This window comes from Podarcis erhardii (assembly GCF_964252035.2).
Source record: "Podarcis erhardii genome assembly, chromosome: 4".
In the NCBI taxonomy this organism is placed as follows: domain Eukaryota; kingdom Metazoa; phylum Chordata; class Lepidosauria; order Squamata; family Lacertidae; genus Podarcis; species Podarcis erhardii.
In genome coordinates, this window is record NC_138508.1 from 41,963,883 (window position 1) to 41,982,511 (window position 18,629).

At 40.6% G+C, this 18,629-nt stretch overlaps 1 protein-coding gene across 8 annotated transcripts in view; it reads right to left on the bottom strand.

Annotated features, from left to right (window-relative positions):
* Positions 1 to 544: 544 nt before the first annotated feature.
* The window catches only part of GABRR3 (gamma-aminobutyric acid type A receptor subunit rho3), a 40,391-nt gene continuing 22,306 nt past the window's right edge, over positions 545 to 18,629 (bottom strand). For 6 of the 8 annotated variants that reach the window (XM_081858495.1, XM_081858493.1, XM_081858496.1 and 3 more), the window contains 7 exons: positions 16,262 to 16,329; positions 15,313 to 15,536; positions 12,931 to 13,013; positions 11,365 to 11,505; positions 8,237 to 8,389; positions 5,050 to 5,246; positions 545 to 2,955 (listed from right to left, as the gene is read on the bottom strand). In XM_081858495.1, the coding sequence (XP_081714621.1) occupies positions 2,650 to 2,955; positions 5,050 to 5,246; positions 8,237 to 8,389; positions 11,365 to 11,505; positions 12,931 to 13,013; positions 15,313 to 15,536; positions 16,262 to 16,329 (1,172 nt within the window). In that variant the 3' untranslated portion in view covers positions 545 to 2,649. The remainder of the gene's footprint in view (positions 2,956 to 5,049; positions 5,247 to 8,236; positions 8,390 to 11,364; positions 11,506 to 12,930; positions 13,014 to 15,312; positions 15,537 to 16,261; positions 16,330 to 18,629) is intronic. The other 2 variants (XM_081858497.1, XM_081858498.1) reach the window with 1 other exon arrangement.

The following is an 18,629-nucleotide window of genomic DNA, read 5'->3' on the forward strand; positions in this document are numbered from 1 at the left end:
TTCGGCATAACAAGGAGACAGTTTTGAGTTTCGCAAAAGAAAGACGTAGGCGTAGCCAGGAATTTTGGGGGAGGCAGTGATTGGTCAGTAAAGTATTTCTATTGTTTTAATTGGCGCTGTGGGTTAAACCACAGAGCATAGGACTTGCCGATCAGAAGGTTGGCGATTTGAATCCCCGAGGGGGTGAGCTCCGTTGCTCGGTCCCTGCTCCTTCCAACCTTGCAGTTCGAAAGCACACCAGTGCAAGTAGATAAATAGGTACCCCTCCACCGGGAAGGTAAACAGCGTTTCCGTGTGCTGCTCTAATTTGCCAGAAGCAGCTTAGTCATGCTGACCACATGACCTGGAAGCTGTACGCCGGCTCCCTTGGCCAATAAAGTGAGATGAGCGCCACAACCCCAGAGTTGGTCACGACTGGACCTAATGATTAGGGGTCCCTTTACCTTTACCTTACTTGATCTAGGGGAGCAGCTGCCCCCCCCCCCGCCTACGCCCATGGAAAGTAATCCTGCATGCCACCCCAGTTTCTGGGAATGAGGCACAGCTGAGACTGGTGTCTGATAAATGGTTAATGTTCTCACTATAAGGGTAGTTGCTGGAAGTGTAAAAAATAAATACACAACTTGTGAGATTCTAGGCAAGCACCCTTTTCTAAACAGGGAGAGCAGTTCCTCCTACCATCAGGAAAAATGCACACACCAGAGAATGCCTTCTTTTTTAAAACAAAATCTTTATTATAACCCACTACTTGCATATATTTTTATATTTTTATTAACGGATATTTCCATACTGCACATTGAATTGCAAAATTATAAAACATTAATCAGAAGTGCAAAACTACAAACCATTTTCCCTAGAGTAGTTCCATTACAATGAATGGGAGTGCTCCTGTGGGTGTGATACAGTGATTGCAACAAAGCGTTCATCCACACTTCATTCTATTGTTAGCCTACAACATTATGCCATGTTTCTAGGCACAGCTCTCAACTTTCCAGGTCTGTGTTTGTGTGTGTGTGGTGTGTTTCTTTTGCTTTACCCAGCAAGGCCTGCGTTTTACTGCTGAATCGGAGCAAATGTCAATTGGGTTTCCATGGAAAGCCTGGACCTGGACCTAGAAAGCACGGAGCAAAGGTATGGATGGATGAGCCCAAAGAATAGGAAAGTTGCAATTAATTTGGTTAAACTTAATAGCAGTTCTATTCTGATATATATTATATGATTAATACTTTATATGGGATCTTTGACTTGGCTCAGAAACAAGAAAGAGAAAAATTTCCAGCATGGTTTTCAAAGAGATGTCAAGGAGATAAGAGGTTCACAAGAACTTAAATGTAAAAAACCATAGAATCTTCCACTTTACATCTGGGGTTCACGTTTTATAAAATTTCTCCCTACTTAGCGACAGGTGCTTGCAGCCTCCTTATGACCTTTTTAAGGGCCAGTATTTGTTCTTTGAGGAAATTGATCCAGTTTGTAGCATAATAGGAGAGTTCCTCAGTTAACTAATCAAACACGACAGGACACATATTCATGTATAATTTCCTGGATGTGCCCCCACCCTTTGAAAAAAACACTTGGGATAATTGGAATGGAAAAATAATCAGAGGAAGAAGGGTTAAATAGCCCCTATATAACTATGCCTGCCATTTTTCACTTAAACTTGCAGTCTCCCTAGATTGCTTTGGTCCAGAAGATAATACATGCAATGTATAGTTTTGAGTGCAGTCCTATATGGAATAATGTCCCAATGAAAGAACTGGAGCTAATTTTTGAGTAAACATGCATTGGATTGGACTGTAAAGCTACTGCTGGCTGCCACCATATTTTTTACAGATATGGCAGTGACTGAAATTACTTGGCCTTAATTAAATTGAGCAGAATAGCATTTATACTAGTTACTATTTCAGAGATTTCTACCATAGTTTCCTGTTGTGAGCCTTCAATTAAAACTGATTATCTGTGGTTATTCCACAACGTGCACCTTCCAATGGCTGGATAGAATACCAGCTGCTATTATAACTCAGGCAGTCTATGGTTAGGTTCTCCAGCACCAGGTCTAATTTTGCTCCTAGTCAACTTCCTAAGTCAGCTCCTAGTCAGCTTCAATCATCCAAGAATGAAGGCTACGGAGCTTTTTTTTTTTTTTTTAAGTCAGCAAGAAGAGTGAAATTATTCGGAGAAAGATCCTAGTGCTGAGTGTATAACACTAGTCTGGATCATAGGTGGGAGTGGTGGGCAACGTTGGCAGAGGAGGGAAGATTTAGGTGTTGTATGGTGTAGGTCTAGCCACTCTTGGCAGCTTTAAAATAGTTCTGTAAGCTAGATGGCTGCGTTGTGGGAAGCTGCATAACTACCAATCCTGTGCATCACACAGCAGAAATAGGTCTTTTACACTGCTGTCATACAAACTAGCTTAAAACCACCTATCATCATTTAGGAATAATAGCCCAGAGTGCATAACAAACTCAGAGCCATTGGGACTTCCATTTTAGATAATAGATTTTGCAAGCAGGGAGAAAAACCTGTTATTTGGGTAGCAGAATCTCTTGTTCAAACTCTAAAGCATCTCTGCTTACACAGATCATGGCATGTGTATTTTACTATGCATTTCTGGTGTGCTCATATGAAAAATATATCAGTTATAATCATTCATATATACAAACCCCAGTAAAAAAAGTTGAATACAATATATACAGTAGGAAATATAACCCTGGAGTATGTGTCAATGGCATGATTGTTCTGCAAAATAATCCTGCCCACATTCCCTTTCAAGGATCTCTTCCTCTTGATGCGAGCTGCATCTAGAGTGGGGGTGCTGGGTGCTTGCCCTCGTGTTGAACTTTCTTCAGAAGGGACTGAAAAGGTGGTCAGGTCAATGTCGGTGGTGTCTGTGTCATGATAGCAGCCATCAAAGGCCATTGCTTGCACTGCATCGATATTATACAATCCAGCAGCCTAGGAAAAAAGGGACAATTACTGGTTAAATAAAATGACTGAAGAACAAGTGCTGCTTCTTTTTAATCCCGCATACAGGAAATAGTTTTAACAGCAACAAGGATGTTTCCACAAGTGACACCAATGAGGGCCTTGTTGTCTAACAATATGAATGTTGTTCATGTAGGACAGAAAAGTGGAAGAGTATTTTTTTAAAATCAATTGACATTCTAACATTAAGTTTTGTATTAAAATTACAGATACAGGAACTATGTGTCTCTTATGACAACAACCTAGGATTCATAGTTACCCTTTTCAATAAACCCTACAGAAGATTTGTGAAAACAAAAGTTACTTACCAGTGATATATATCACATTCATATTTGCTGTGAGGCGTGAAGGCCACTCCCCGCAAGGCCCTTTCCACCTGGCCTAGGGGGCGAGGCCCACACTCACCAGCCCTACTGAAGAAGCTCCTCATGTGGCCAGAGTGACATCGCCCGTCTGTGAGGCGTGAAGGCCGCTCCCTGCAAGGCCCTTTCTACCTGGCCAGACTCACCAGCCCTACTGGAAGAGGCTTCTCATGAGGCCGGAGGAACGTTCCCCGGCTAATGTTTTGTTGATTTATTGATTTAATATGCTGTAAACCGCTTTGAGATTTTTATTAAAAATATAAAGTAGTATAGAAATTAATAAATAAATTGAATAAATAAACATGATCTATCTTGTCAGCCTAACTTGTAACAGTTAAAAAGAAAAGAACAGGGTGGTATTTAAATCGTATTCAGAGTAGACTCCTTGAAATCAGTGACTTAAACTCATTGAGTCTACTCCAAGTCTGACTTAACTGTATACAGTCCATGATACGTACAAGTCTTCCCCCACCACAAAATAATCTCAGTTTTTCTTTTTACCCACACAAATTAGTTGGTTCAGCTCGACTTATCTGCAGCTTTCATGTTGGACTGCTGTGATGGGACAGGATTCAGAGGCAGTTTTACAGTGGTTCAGTCCCTTCTTGGATGGGATGGGACTTGAGGCACAGTTTTTATGGTGATTCTGAATCTTCTTGGACTGACAGGTTCAGAAAGTGCTGTTGGAGATTGTTATGTGATCCCTTAGCTATTAGCCTTTGGTGTTGAAAGGCAGATTAGGAGATGGGGTTTCGTCTACCTTGGAGTGGGTTACACTCCTCTTTGATACTTAGATTTGCAGTGTAAATCCTGGCTTTAGCCCTGAACTGGATGCCCTTATTTTTGCCACCAAGTGCATGCATGGTAACAGATGCCTTAGTTACATCTTGTTTGGAATATTGTAACATGCTCTACATGCGGCTGCCTTTGAAGATTGGAAACTTGAACTGCTTTAGAATGCTGCAACCGGACTTACAACAGTTTCACTGGCCCAATCCATTTTCAAGCATAACTGAAAGTTCTAGCTATGATCTGCACTGTCCAACACAACTTGAGACCAGATTACCTGAAAGACTGTATTCTCCAATACAAGGCTGTCAAGATTTTAAGTTTCTCGGGAGAAGCCCTTCTGTTTATCTGCTTACATCTGAGGGACAATTGGTGGGAAAAAGGTAGTCTTCTTGGTAACTGCTCTTAGCCTCTGGAATTCCTTGCCAAGGGAGACCTCTAATGATCTTCCATCAGCAGTCAATTACATTTTTATTTAAATAGGTCCATAAGCTGAACTGATGTTTTTAACTTGTGTTTTTTTATTGACTGTAATGATGTTCTTCCTGCCTTGGTTTTATATATTCTTCTAAGTATTTTAATTTTATTTAGAAATATGTATTTATACATTTATAAATATATTTATTATAATATTTTCTTTTACTTTTGTTGTTAGCCGACCTTAGCACCATCTGGCTGAAGGTTAGACTACAGAAGTTAACAAAGAAAAGAGTTTAACTGTAATACTGGAGTTTGAAAAGCAGGCAATCCTTGGTTAAGGCTTGGTGAAATAATGGAGTTCTAGAACACAATGCAAGAACAGACACCATTTTAACAGGCTTCCCAAATGCCTAAGGACTGTGAAACACAAATCACAGCACAGACATCACAAACAATAGTGTTTTCTGTGACTAGAACACAAGCAAGTGTATACCTTTCCTCTCTTTTTCAGCTGTTTTCTTTCTTCCACTGTTGTGAGATAATTTACAGCTGCATATTCAATGACAGACAGGAAGACAAAGAGAAAACTGATCCATAAGTATACATCCACGGCTTTGATATAAGACACCTGAGGCATTGAGGCACTTACTCCTGTGATTATGGTTGACATTGTCAGCACAGTAGTTATACCTGCCAGGAGAGAGAGAAAAGATGAAGGGACAGCATCAATATGGTCTTGCATTTTGCAAAAATATGCACAGTAATAACGTGTGTACAAATGGTTGGTGCCCCCTAACTTCCTTCCTCTATCAGCACATGACATATATAAATATCACATGACAAATAACTGAATTGAGTACCCAGGATTTGTGGTGGTGGTACCAGATTTCAACCCACGTACAAGGCTCAGTGGCAACACAAGGTTAGCGAGGACAATGTCTTTCCCAAGCCTTCAAGTGCTCTTTTACAGAAAACATTAGAGTTGCACCTATCTTTCTCCTTGAAAGATGTTTCCAAGCTCCATTTTTCTCAGAGGAGCAACATGCAGAGTTAAGGAAGCCTCATATTTCCAGTGTAGAAGGGCCAGGTTTTCAGCCAAGCTGCAAATCCCAGGCAAATATGATGTCAAGACTATTCTGGCTTTCATTTTCTTATAAGTCTTCTTGTCACCTTTTAGAACAAAATATCCCTACTCTTTGAAGGAATCTTACTGCTGCCTGATAAAACTCAACATGGATTTTCTTTACTACCTATTTAATATAATTACTGTTAGTTTTCCACATTTATTCTTCCCTGTGTATCTCCTAACTGTATTTGTTATGCTTTTGTTTTATAATAATAAAATATTAATTTTAAAGAAGTTATTTTTCTACTTTAAAAGCATAATTCTTTAATGGATATTTTAACAAACTCTGTATGTTTGGGATTTTTTTAAACCTATGGCCCTTAAGGGTATCCCTTAAGTAAGAAGCAAGACACCACAAATTCAGTTTCTTGGAATACTGCTCCGTTAGTTAGAATGAGTAATGAGAAATCAATCATTCCCTTTTAAATCTCTAGCAATTAAATATGGCCTGATTCTAGGTGAAGATATGGTGAAACAGTGGTTCTCAGAACAGGGTATTGATACCCATTAAAGAACATGCTTTTCAACATTAGCCACATTGATCCTTGAAGGGGCAGCAGGGGAGAAAGGGGTTAAGTAGCATGGTTCCTATGCAGTGCTGAATAATTTAAGTAGAAAACATATATTATTTGTTAGGTTCATAAAATGTATCCTTTCATATTAGATTTTTCTTTTAAAAAATTAAAAGGACTGCTGAATTTCATATGTTCTGGGGAGATGTCCACCAAATGATGTACCTGTGGGGGTTAACCCCTTCCCCTGCATCATTTTTCTCAATGACAATCCCTCTAAGCTTTTTGACCCACAAGGGAAGATGCTATATGAGCTCATATAGCATCTTCCCTTCCAGGGCAGATGGTAGCTCCAGGGTGATTACTTTTGTGGAGGAATAGTACAGGAAGAGATGGTTAACCCCCCACTTCACAGTCCAGGTTCATGTCCCCCTCCCACCAGCTGCTTTTAAAAATAATTAATGATATTCAAATATGATCACACATTTAATGTATTGACTAGTTTGCCTCATAACGTAAGGTTTTGTAAGCATCTGAAACCATGTTGCCCAGATTAATTACCTGACTCTCGGTTAACCACCCACAGTTTCAGATACAGTGGTACCTCGGGTTAAGAACTTAATTCGTTCCAGAGGTCCATTCTTAACCTGAAACTGTTCTTAACCTGAGGTACCACTTTAGCTAATGGGGCCTCCCACTGCTGCCACGCCGCCGCCACATGATTTCTGTTCTCATCCTGAAGCAAAGTTCTTAACCCGAGGTACTATTTCTGGGTTAGCGGAGTCTGTAACCTGAAGCATCTGTAACCCGAGGTACCACTGTAGTAGAAAGTTGTTCGCTTCCAGACATGTAGTCTTTACCGTACTTTTCCGTGTATTAGACAAGGGTTTTTTAATCCAAAATAGTGTTTAAAAACTGGGCTCGTCTAATACAAAGGCAGTACATTAGGGGACCAGGTGATTGGTTGCAGCCGCGAGCTGCAGCTTGTAAGTGGCGTTTTGGTGTGTGATTTTTGGCTGTGTCAAGGACTGCCTTGGATTGGCTGCTCCTGCGTTAATTGGGCGGAAGTTTGGTTGCTGCATCAAGGGCTGCCTTGGATTGGCTGCCATCGCGGCAACTGGGTGTTCACTTTCCGTCTTGTGTTTGCGAACGGGCAGACACTTGTCGGATTCTGGTACGCAAACAATTCTGAGCTCTTGTCTTTGGGGTTAGTTATTTTCTGCATTTCCCCCCAAAAAACTCTGCGCAATCCTTCCCGAAAGCAATCCCCCCCCAAAAAGCTTAACAACTCTGGTAATATAGCCAACTCCCCCCATTTTCTTAAATTATAGTCCCCCAAAATAGGGGTCATCTTATACATGGGGGCATCTTACAGATGGAAAAGTACAGTATACCAGATTTGGCCAGTTGAGAGGCTTTCTGTTTCCGCTGCCATCAGGGCTGATGCTACACGTTGCTCCTCCCTTCTGCCACCAAGGCTTCAGATTTAGAGCTCACACAGACTCAGCTCAACAACCATGAGGTTCCTAGTTGCTGGCACTTGACAGTATGTACTGAGATGCATGTGAGCACAAACATCGGTACATTGTACCACCTCACATACATAGAAAATGCCTGCAACTTGTACATAGGACAAAGTACATAGTAAAAAACATTTTCTACCACTTTGTCACTTATGACTAAGCTAATAAGTCTGGGTTTATTGCCCAGGTCAGCCATTTCTTTCACGCAAAGGAAAAGTGAAATCTCCCTCCAGGACAGATGATTTCACAAGAAATGCTGAGTTGAGTTAATTAACTCTCCAGACAGGTCCCCGCCTACCTTTCCTCTCACACTGCTGCATCTCACAGCTCTTTGGGTATAGCAAAACTAGGCAAAGCACACTTAAATTCATTCTACCAGAAATGAAATAAGTGTTAGATAATGTAGGAAGAGTAAGATAATGATTATATACTTCTGTGAACTACCTATAAAGCCAACACAAGCCAATTGCTACAACGTATTTTCCACCATACCCTAAATATATTCATATGAGAGCTTACCTAGTGATACCCTTGCAGGAACAGCTCTTCGGTCGATCCAAAATGAGACCCATGACAGCATCACCATCAGCATAGATGGGAAATAGGATTGTAGTACAAAAAAGAAAATATGTCTCCTCAGGGCAAAGTTTATGAAGAGTCTGTTGTACCAACCTGTTGAAATATGTAAATATATTCCTTAACATCCACATTCTGTTCTCCCTCCAATGAACTGTGACTTATTAATATGCATACATTTACCACCTCCTTTACCTATTTAAATAGTGTTATAGGTGGGTCCTTTCGAAACCTGTGATCCTGTGTATGTGGGGTAGAATCTATAACCAGTTCCTTTGTTAAAGTAATGGCTTTGGAAGATCAAAAACACCTCTAATTGATGGGAATTTAAAAAATGCTATACAAGTACAGGCTAACAACTGAATTGCAAAATAAAAAAATTCCTTCCAGTAGCACCTTAAAGACCAACTGAGTTAGTTCTAGGTATGAGCTTTCGTGTGCATGCACACTTCTTCAGATACACTGAAACAGAAGGCACCGGACCTTTCTATAACCTTTCTATATCTGTAACTGAATTGCAGTTAATCCACCAGGAATTTGACTAATCATGTCTTGCATGATTAGTACTACCATTATGAAAATGCTTCAGGGATATTTCATAATAATAAATTCTCAGGTTATATTTGTTCTTGTTTCTTCATTGGCTTCACTTTTTTGCTGTTAAACCAAGCATCTGACTACTGAATCAACAGCACTGCACAGGAGACAGTGCCATCTAGTGAATCATTGCATAATTCTGCAGGAACAGCACACATGCTGTTAATGGAAGAAAAACATAGCTTCAAAAATAAAAGCCTGTTTTTATAATAAAAATCACATTGCATTATATTGTAGTAGAAATTCTACTCTAATAATCCTACTTGGCAGAGCAATCTGAATCTGTATCTGCAGCCCCACCGCTCATGCTAGCTGGGGTGGAAAGCAGAGGCAGGCAAAAGTTGGCTCCAGGTGCCACCAACCTGCAATTATACCTGAATTATATCTGAATTAAGCTCTATGCTGTCAAATGATTGCAGTGGAGCTGGTTCAGGATCCAACAGACCATAGGTTGGCTCAGTCCCTCCCTGTCCAACTTTCTATGGGCTACCAGCTACAGGAAGCCTGTTGCAGTACTTCCACTGACTGTGTTTTTGGTGAGTGGAACAGGGAGCTCCACGCCAGCAGAGTGATGCTTGATTCTGGACTGTTCTGGGCGGGGCAGAGAGAGCTCTCAAGTCCCATCCAAACCTTTGCCCAGTAGCTTGGGAGTTTAGATTGTGCTCTAAAGTATAAGTCTCCTACATATTTTCAACTTGGAAATGTTAAGTGAGATTTTAAAATATGCAATCATATTGGCTAACTTTAATGGCAAATATAGTGCAGTTCTGTACATGTCTGTTCAGAAGTATGCCCCATGGAGTTCAATGGGCCTTACTTCCAATAAGTAGGTATAGGATTGCAGCCTAAATCACTGTCTCTTCTACTTTTAATCATTCAGATCACAAGCATTGTTACTTGATTTTCTATTTTGAACTTTGGGGGGGGGGAGTTACACTATCAATATTAAGTCAAAGCTGTTCCTCTATTACTGCAGCCAATAAAGCAAAAGTACTGTACAATTAAATTTGTTGTATCTAAAAGTTTGAGGAAATTGTTCTGTGTATAAAATATTTTATACTGATCTACCACAATTTACTGGCAGGTAGTCAAGGATTTTTAAACTAAGTAGAAGTTGGATCGTGGTTCTTCGCTTTCTTAATCCCTATGAGTTAATTGGCTGTGTGAACAATGAGCTGGGGTATACACTGATCCTGAACTTGTGTAAAGCTTATACACCACCAGGTTATAAAGCATGACATCCAGACAAGCTTGTGCTCTAGCATATCTTCATATAGAAATTTAACACTAAAAAGTGTATGTTTTAGAGTCAAACCGGATGTGACACCATTCTTACAATAAGTAATTGCATGAATTCCTTTTAAAAAATAAATTTTAGATGCAGAGAGTTGATCTGGTTTGCGAACCTGATGTGAGGGGTAGAGAGCTTTAGCCCTCCACTCCCTTACAGAGGACCTGGTCTGAATAGGGCCCTCTACACAATGATATTTGCATTGAGAATAAAGCTCTAGCCTTGGCCCTTCTTCAACTCAACAGAAATGTTGGCTTTCTTCATCCTAAGTTTTGGAAAGTTGTTGCTTACAGAAGAACGCATATAGGGAACAGGAATATCCCACCCTGCCTGAAAAAAAGAAAGTAATATATCCAGAATAATATGTATATTATGATTACACCAGGTTAGCACAGGGAGAATTAAAAGCCTACCTATTCACTGCAGCATAAAAACAAAATTAGAATGGCCTGGATACAAAGAAATATGCAATTGGTTCTGTATGCCCAAAAAATATTTGGCCTACCATTCTACTCACAGGTCCCTGGGAGCAAGCTCCACTGAATATAGTTCTTTCTAAGCAAACATGCATAGGATTGTATTGTTAGACTTGTGTTTTTCAAACATAAGTGCCCTCTCTTCCAACTGCACTGCAAATCCCATTTGAAATGGGGTAATTCCACAATCAGTTTGCAATATGTAATGGGGTTCTGCTGTTCATTGACCTGAAGCATGAACGTAATAACACTTTCAATTCTAGCCTTTGTATATAAAGTTCTAAAATTTGTGAGGCAATTAATTTCAGACTAACATACTTCTTAATGCTCCTTTCCCCTATGTAATTTATTGTGATACAGAGGCATTAAAATTTCAATTATTTTCAGTTCCTTTTACAGTTCTCTTCTAATTTTCTATACAGACCACGCACAGTGGGGGTAGATGAAACAAAATCGAAATTCGGTATGAATCGTGAAATGGCTCTAGGTCTCTTAGATATACCAAAAAAGAAAAAAAAAGAAAATGCATGTGTCACATAGAAAAATTAATAGGAAAATCAAAATATACATGCACTGTGGATGTGGAAAAGAATCTTTTGAACTGGTTTCCTTCGTAACAACCATTCCACTGACTGCTATTCTTTGCTAAGATCAAAAGGAATTTAGATAGAACAAGAAAATCTATAACTGTCTGTCACGCGCTATACCTGTACTGCTATAGAATGCTAGCCCACTAGAAGCACTGAATTCTTCAATGAAAAACTGGGAAAGGGAAATGTGCTCATCTGTGCTAAGAGATTCATTGCCGTGCTTCCAATACAGCATCAAGTCTTCTTCATTGTAGGCATCTGTGGGAAAATTAATAAATAAACTTAACAGACTATCACTTGCCTGTGACTCTTTTTCCTCTTGATTTACACCTTAACTCGCATTATATTACCTAGATAGCATTTGAAAACACCAGACTCTAAACAGGAAGACAGCTTGGCTACTTGATTCATTCCTTTCATATGAAGCCCATAACAGTGGGCAAGGTAAGCGAGGGGAGGGGATTATAACCAATTTGATTTTCAATCATCTATAGCATGGGTAGGCAAACAAAGGCCCGGGGGCCGGATGCGACCCAATCGCCTTCTAAATCCAGCCCACAGATTGTCCAGGAATCAGCGTATTTTTACATGAGTAGAATGTGTGCTTTTATTTAAAATGCATCTCTGGGTTATTTGTAGGGCCTGCCTGGTATTTTTACATGAGTAGAATGTCTGCTTTTATTTAAAATGCATCTCTGGGTTATTTGTGGGGCATAGGAATTCGTTCATCCCCCCCCCAAAAAAATATAGTTCGCCCCCCCCCACAAGGTCTGAGGGACAGTGGACCGGCCCCCTGCCGAAAAAGTTTGCTGACCTCTGGTCTACAGTAAGCCCACCACATCCCAAGGCAACCTGTTTCACCAATGAACAGCTCTTACTATTAGGAAGTTTTCCCTAACGTTTACCTGAAATCTGCATCCCTGCAATTTCCACCCATTGGTTCTAGTTCCTCTCTCTGCAGCAACAGAGAACAAGTCTGCTCCATCTTCTGTATGGCAGATAAACTTGCCTGTTGCTATCAAACTCCTGTTAATCTTATCTTCTCCCAGTTATGCCTATTGGGCTCTTTCAACTGCTCCTCATAAGACATGGTTTCCTGACCCTTTACTATCTTTGTCACCCTCCCTTGAATGTTTCACTGTCACAGGATGGTTCTTTTTAACTTAAGAAACTTGGTGGAGTAATAGGGTAAGGCTTGCTCATGTTTTAACATGGCCTGGTGTGCCACCTCTGATGACCAGGAAAAAGATGTCATGGGAGAGAGGGATGCTACGGCATGACAGATTCTGACTTTGTCCTCTAGAAACCTTTGTGTTTCATTAAAATCGCCATTCATCACCTTCCTCTTCTATGCTACCACAGTCCTCAGACAGACCACAGCCATTTACTACACAGCAAATAAGGTATACAAAATTATACCTAAGCAAAACCAAGCATATGAAATGACAGAGGTTTCCAATATAGTTCCCTCTTTGCTTATGGAGGGGGAGTGTTCTGTCTCCTTTTATAAATATTCATTGCTTTTTACTAATGTAGTTCCCAAGAAGAGTATTTGAAGACCCCTCCAAGTCCTTGAGACGCCATATGCCTTTAAAATACAGTATAGGTAAGGTACTTCTAATAATTCCTATTTAAAAACACATACATGTAGAACATACAATACCATAGCTGAGCCAGACTTACAGCTTTCCAGTTCTAGAGAGCAGTTCTGAGTGTCAAGTGGGAACCTACTGAAGTCCATGAAGCACATGGCAGAAACTGTTATTCTGTCAGAAAAGCAATAAAGCAAAACAAAGGGATAGGCTTTAGTGTTCATATCAACAATTTCATTATGTATAAGAGCCTTAAGGTCAATGAATGAGGGATTCCAGTTGGGGGTCTTAAGTTTTTATTTTTGGCTCAATATTTGGGCCTTATCATTTTAGTATCTAGAGAAGTAAAAATTATGAAAATTCATGGAGGAGCACAATTTCCCCATCTGTTGCAAGCCTTTTGGCAGCAATGGCCAATTCCCCTTCAACAAAAGGAGCTGGATCTGGCTCCAGGGATGCATGCTAGAGGAGCTTGTATCCTCAGAACTCAAGTCCCCTGCCTCCCTTCATTATAGTTTCCCTCCCACACTGGCAGAGGGTTAACATCTGTGCCCTGGAACATCTGTGCTGCCAGGAACATTCTCTGGCAATATGAAGGGACCATACTTGTACAACTCTCACCACTTGGGGTTGAAGTGAGCAGTAGTTATCACTCCTCATTATACTTCTGTAGAGTTGGGGTCTATAGGTAGAAACACTCTCCTACCTTAATCTCTGTTCCTCTCCCCAGTTTCCCACTGTCTTTGGAAACAGAAATAGTTCTACGTACAATAAGCCCGCAACTTATGCAGGGGTTACATTCCGGGGATTGTGTCTAAAGCCAAAATTGCATGGCAGTCAAAACCTATTGGGTTCAGTGGTGGGTGGGATTGCCAAAGTCATTTTTTCTCAGAACCCTTTCCACATGTAAAGCAGAATGCACACAAGTTAAATGCATGTAAATTGCAGGCTTACTGTACATTTGTCTATGTACATCATTTTAGTAGTCTTAATCTTTCCATCACCTGAGCATCCCAAACTGCAGTTGTGGTGGAATAATTCATTGAATTGGACCGTATATCTGGTGCTTAATTTACATTATCCAATTTTCATACTAGACAGAATAGGTTTCCATTTGGCGCCATCTTCAGGCTAGGCAGCCTTACAGAATGAGCAGAGTGAAAAGCAGGAGAAAACTATCTGGGACTACAGCCTGAAATTAAAATCCACTGAACAGACATGCAAGCCCTCACAAGAGCCAGGCAAGTTGTTCATGCAAATACCAAGCCTAACCAAGAAGCCTTTTTTAATCCTTCCCAGCATAAGGAAGCCAGTGGCTTCCTTGGGTGTACAAAGCCTGGAGCCCAAGAGGACTTAATTACCAGGTAACCTTCTGGGTTATCGGACCAATTACATTCAAACTTAGGTGAAATATATTGCTTTCTTATATCGCATAACATCATCATCCTGCTTAGCATTTATATAGCGTTTGGGAGTGTTCAAAACACATTATCTCAGTAACATTTACAATAATCCTGTACAGTAAATGAGTATTATTATCCCTAATCTGCAGGGTGGGAGGGTCTGAGGTGAGATTTGAACCACATGGCCTCCAGATGATATCCTTAGCAGACACTAATCAGCCTTCCCAAACTGGTGTGTTTGAGATGATTTGGATTTCAACATATTTAACCATTGACCATGCTGGCTAGGATTGATAAGAGTTGTAGTCCAAAACACCTGGAGAGCACCAGCTTGGATAATACTGCACAATATGTCTTATGAAATAAAAATATAATCAAAATACCTTGCAATAATGCAATAATAAATAATTACATAACCATTTAAAATAGCAGCAGAACATGGCAACCAATAACTCAGCAGAGCAGAACAAGCAGTTTAACTCTCAACAGCTTAAAAGGAGGGGGGGACCCGGGGGAAATTATTTTTTAAAATTCCCTGCTGTTGAAATGACATCAAAGTGAGCACCAGGCAAGCTTTCCTGGTGAGGGTATTCCATAGACAGGAGGGACACCACTAAAAAGGCTCTTCCTGATTGCCACCACTTTACCTCAGAGGGCAGAGGCAGCTGAAGAGCCTCTGTGACTGGATGGACTAAAGTGGGAGAAGACAGGAATAGCAGAAATGGTGCAACAAAACCCGAGCCACCCAGGTTTCTGAACCTGTGGCCATGAAGCTGAAACTCAGCACACAGCTGATGACCAAACTATGCCATGGGCTCTAAGTGCCATGCGAATAAACCTTCAATGCCTATAATTTCTGCAAGGATCACAATGAGCTACTGCAGAGGTAGTCAACACCATGTGTGCCAGATGCTCCCATCAGTCCCAGTCAGCATGGCAAATAGGGAAGATGGCAGTTATAGTCTAGCAACATCTGGGGGGCAACACACTATCTATCTCTGAGCTAGTGATTCTTCTCACCTTTATGTTTGTTTCCTGTGACTAGAAGATAAAGAGAGCATTGTGCTTACCGTAAGCTAAAGAGCACATTTCCATCTGGGTAGACACGTAACATAACGTTCTCCATAGTTGTGTCATGGATGAAAGATCTTTTGGAGTGGACAAAAAATATATCAGGTACCCAGATCTTTTTTATTAGTCTTCCATCAAAAGTCATGCTTCTGTTTCTGGTACTAGGAAATGACAGCCTCTCATCTTTCCAGTAATGTCTGAGGTATAAAGTCATTGTGAAGTCCTTTATATAAAGAAAATAAAGAGGAATATATAAACAATAAACCACATTGTATGTAGTCTGCCATAACACTGCTTTCATGGGCTATTTCCCAAGATTCTAAAGGCAGGAACAGGGGAAGGAGGATGAGGAAGGAAGGGAAAGGAGGGGACTCATGTCTATAGTTAATGTCATGTGGTAGGAAGGTCTCTGTGTGTGGGACAGTTTTAGTTCTCTGATGGTGAGGGGGGTGGGAAGAGAAGGGAGGAATTGGGGCAGAGGCATGTGGAACTGTGGAAGGTAGCATTTGGAGGAATGATGGGGAATATGGGAGGTAGGGAAGAAAGTAGATGTGTTTGCATGTGTGCAACAGTTTTAGGGCTCTGGTGACAGTGGGCAAGACAACTTGAGAGGAGAAGTAATTGACTGTGCAAAGGAGGGTTGCACAAAAGAGGGGTTAAGGCAGAAAAGGGGGTGCAAAGTGGGGCTGCAGAACAGAAGAGAGAAAGAGCTTCAAAAATAAGGTTGGGAAGGTGAGGAGTTTTAGTAGTTGCATGGGATGGGAAGAAGAAACTCCAGTGAAGTATCACTTGGGGCTGGATTGGCAAGCAAAGTGAGCAAGGGTATATCAATATTTGAAGAGCAGAGTTTGCTTTCTAAAATCTGTGTCTTTTGACATCTGATTTCTAGTCCTTTTTGTCAAACTTCTGGATACTAGAACTGCTGTAGAGAAATAATGAAAAGCTTACCATGTCAACTTCTGAAATGCTGTCAATACTCTCCACTTGCACATCAATGCCCACTGGTATTGGTGACCCTTGAACATAACAAAGAGAATAAATGTGATGATCAGAGAGTTTAACACAACCTTCAAAAAGAAAGAAAAGAGAAGTACCGTACCAACCATGAAATGGATGTATGTGGATTTTTTTTTTAACTGCTTTAAATAATTAAAAATAAGTATGCACCTTGTGAAACCCTCGTACAGCAAGATTGTCATTAAAGATCAAACTAGAAGGTATGTGCAAACACATATATTTCTTTTGTTAACAAAAACCTGCTCAGAGAGTGGTGGTTCTAAAAGCCATTCAGAAAAGTTTAACCACTTAGTTTAATAAGGTTTTGGCACTGCTTCAGATTTCTCCATTGTTTCAGAGTACATATGGTCTTCTACAATCCACAAATCAAAACTGTGAATTTTCTCTCTCAAAACCTGAAAACAGGGGAGGGGGTCATAGTTTTTTCTCCCACAGGATCCAGAAAGAAACACTTAAGAGTGTTGCTGGATCAGACCAAAGACCTGTCCAGTCCTGCCTTCTGTTCCCATTGTAGCAAACCAGATGTCTAGGGGAAACCCCAAAGCAGAACATGAGTGCTATAGCCTGCTTCCACTTAGGCTCCCCAGCAATTGGTATTTAAAGTCATGAGGCCTCTGGTCCTGAAAATAGCAGCTATAATGTCTGCCTTATTTGCCATAAATGTGTCCCGTCCTCTTTAACAGCCATTTAAGCTGGTGGCTATCACCACAACTCGTCGCTGTGAATTACAGAAGTTGTGCAATGAGCTGTGACTGTGAAGAAATAGCATCATTTCATGGGTCCTGTCTCTCCTCCCATTCAGCTTCATTGCAGGACCTCAGATTCTATTGTTACTATGAGAAGTGAAAAACAAAATAAAAACCCTTCTGTTTCTTCACGCCATACATAATTTTATAAATTTATTCATTTCCCCTCTTAATTGCCTTCTTTTCCTAACTAAAAAGTCCAAATGTCACCTTTCCTTCTAGGGGAATTGCTACAACCCTCTGAACATTTTGGTTGCATTTTTTAATGAAAACACTAAACATAAAATTGTTTACTGCATCAGTTTCTGTCCTTGCAGGATATCTTTAAAAATCATCAAATGGCTGTGCGGGGTTCAGGATGCCACAATAGTTGTGTTTATGCAAGTACACCATCATTTTGCTTCTGCAGCTACTGCCAGCTAATGGGATCAAGATACCATGTTCCCCATGTCAAATTTTAGAATGTAAACTCCTCAGGGCAGGAACCCGCCCTCTTGCACTCCAGAAAGTGTCATGTGTGCTGATGGCACTCTATAAATAAACAGGCATTTCCTTGAACTTTGGCTTTTCATTTTAAAAAAATTCTAGGAAATCAAGCCTGAATAAATGTGGAAAGACCAGCAAAGCCTTGCAATAGTAATTCATGTGTTGGTTACTTCAAGACTAGATTACTGCAATGCACTCTATGTGGAGCTTCCCTCATGCTTGATCCAGAAGCTGCTCTTAGTACGAAATGCTGCAGCATGATTGCTGACAGGAGTGAGGCCTTGTCAGCATATAACACCTGTGCTCAGAGATCTACGCTGGTTGCCATTTTGCTACTGGATCAAGTTCAATCTAGTACTATTAGTGTATAAAGCCCGTAACAACTTGGAACCAGTTTACCTATGAGATCGCTGTACGCCACATGCGTCCACTCGACTGCCTAGATCAGCAGAATTGGCACCACTACATGTGCCACATAATACCCATTCCACATTTGTAAGGACTTGATTGTTTGGTGTGGCAGCACCAGCACTTTGAAACTCCCTACCTATTGAGATTGAGGTGGCACCTTTACTGTATTCTTTTCAGCGCCTGCTAAAAACATTCTTGTTTAGACATGTCTACCCAGATGCTTAGAAAGTTGAGGTAATTTTAATCTGTTTTTAACTATTGTATGTTTTAAAGTATGGTTGTGAAGTTTCATTGATTTTATTGTTTTATCTTTTTGTAAACTGCGTTGAGGTTTTGTGTATAAAGTTTTGCAGAAAATATATACAGAAAAAACACATGGGGGAGGAGAATTCAGCACAGTCTGACAATCAATCTAATCTATCTATCTATCTATCTATCTATCTATCTGTCTATCTATCTATCTATCTACCGGGACCACATAACACCGGTTCTGAGAGATCTGCATTGGCTCCCAGTACGTTTCCGAGCACAATTCAAAGTGTTGGTGCTGACCTTTAAAGCCCTAAACGGCCTTGGTCCTGTATACCTGAAGGAGCGTCTCCACCCCCATCGTTCAGCCCGGACACTGAGATCCAGCGCCGAGGGCCTTCTGGCGG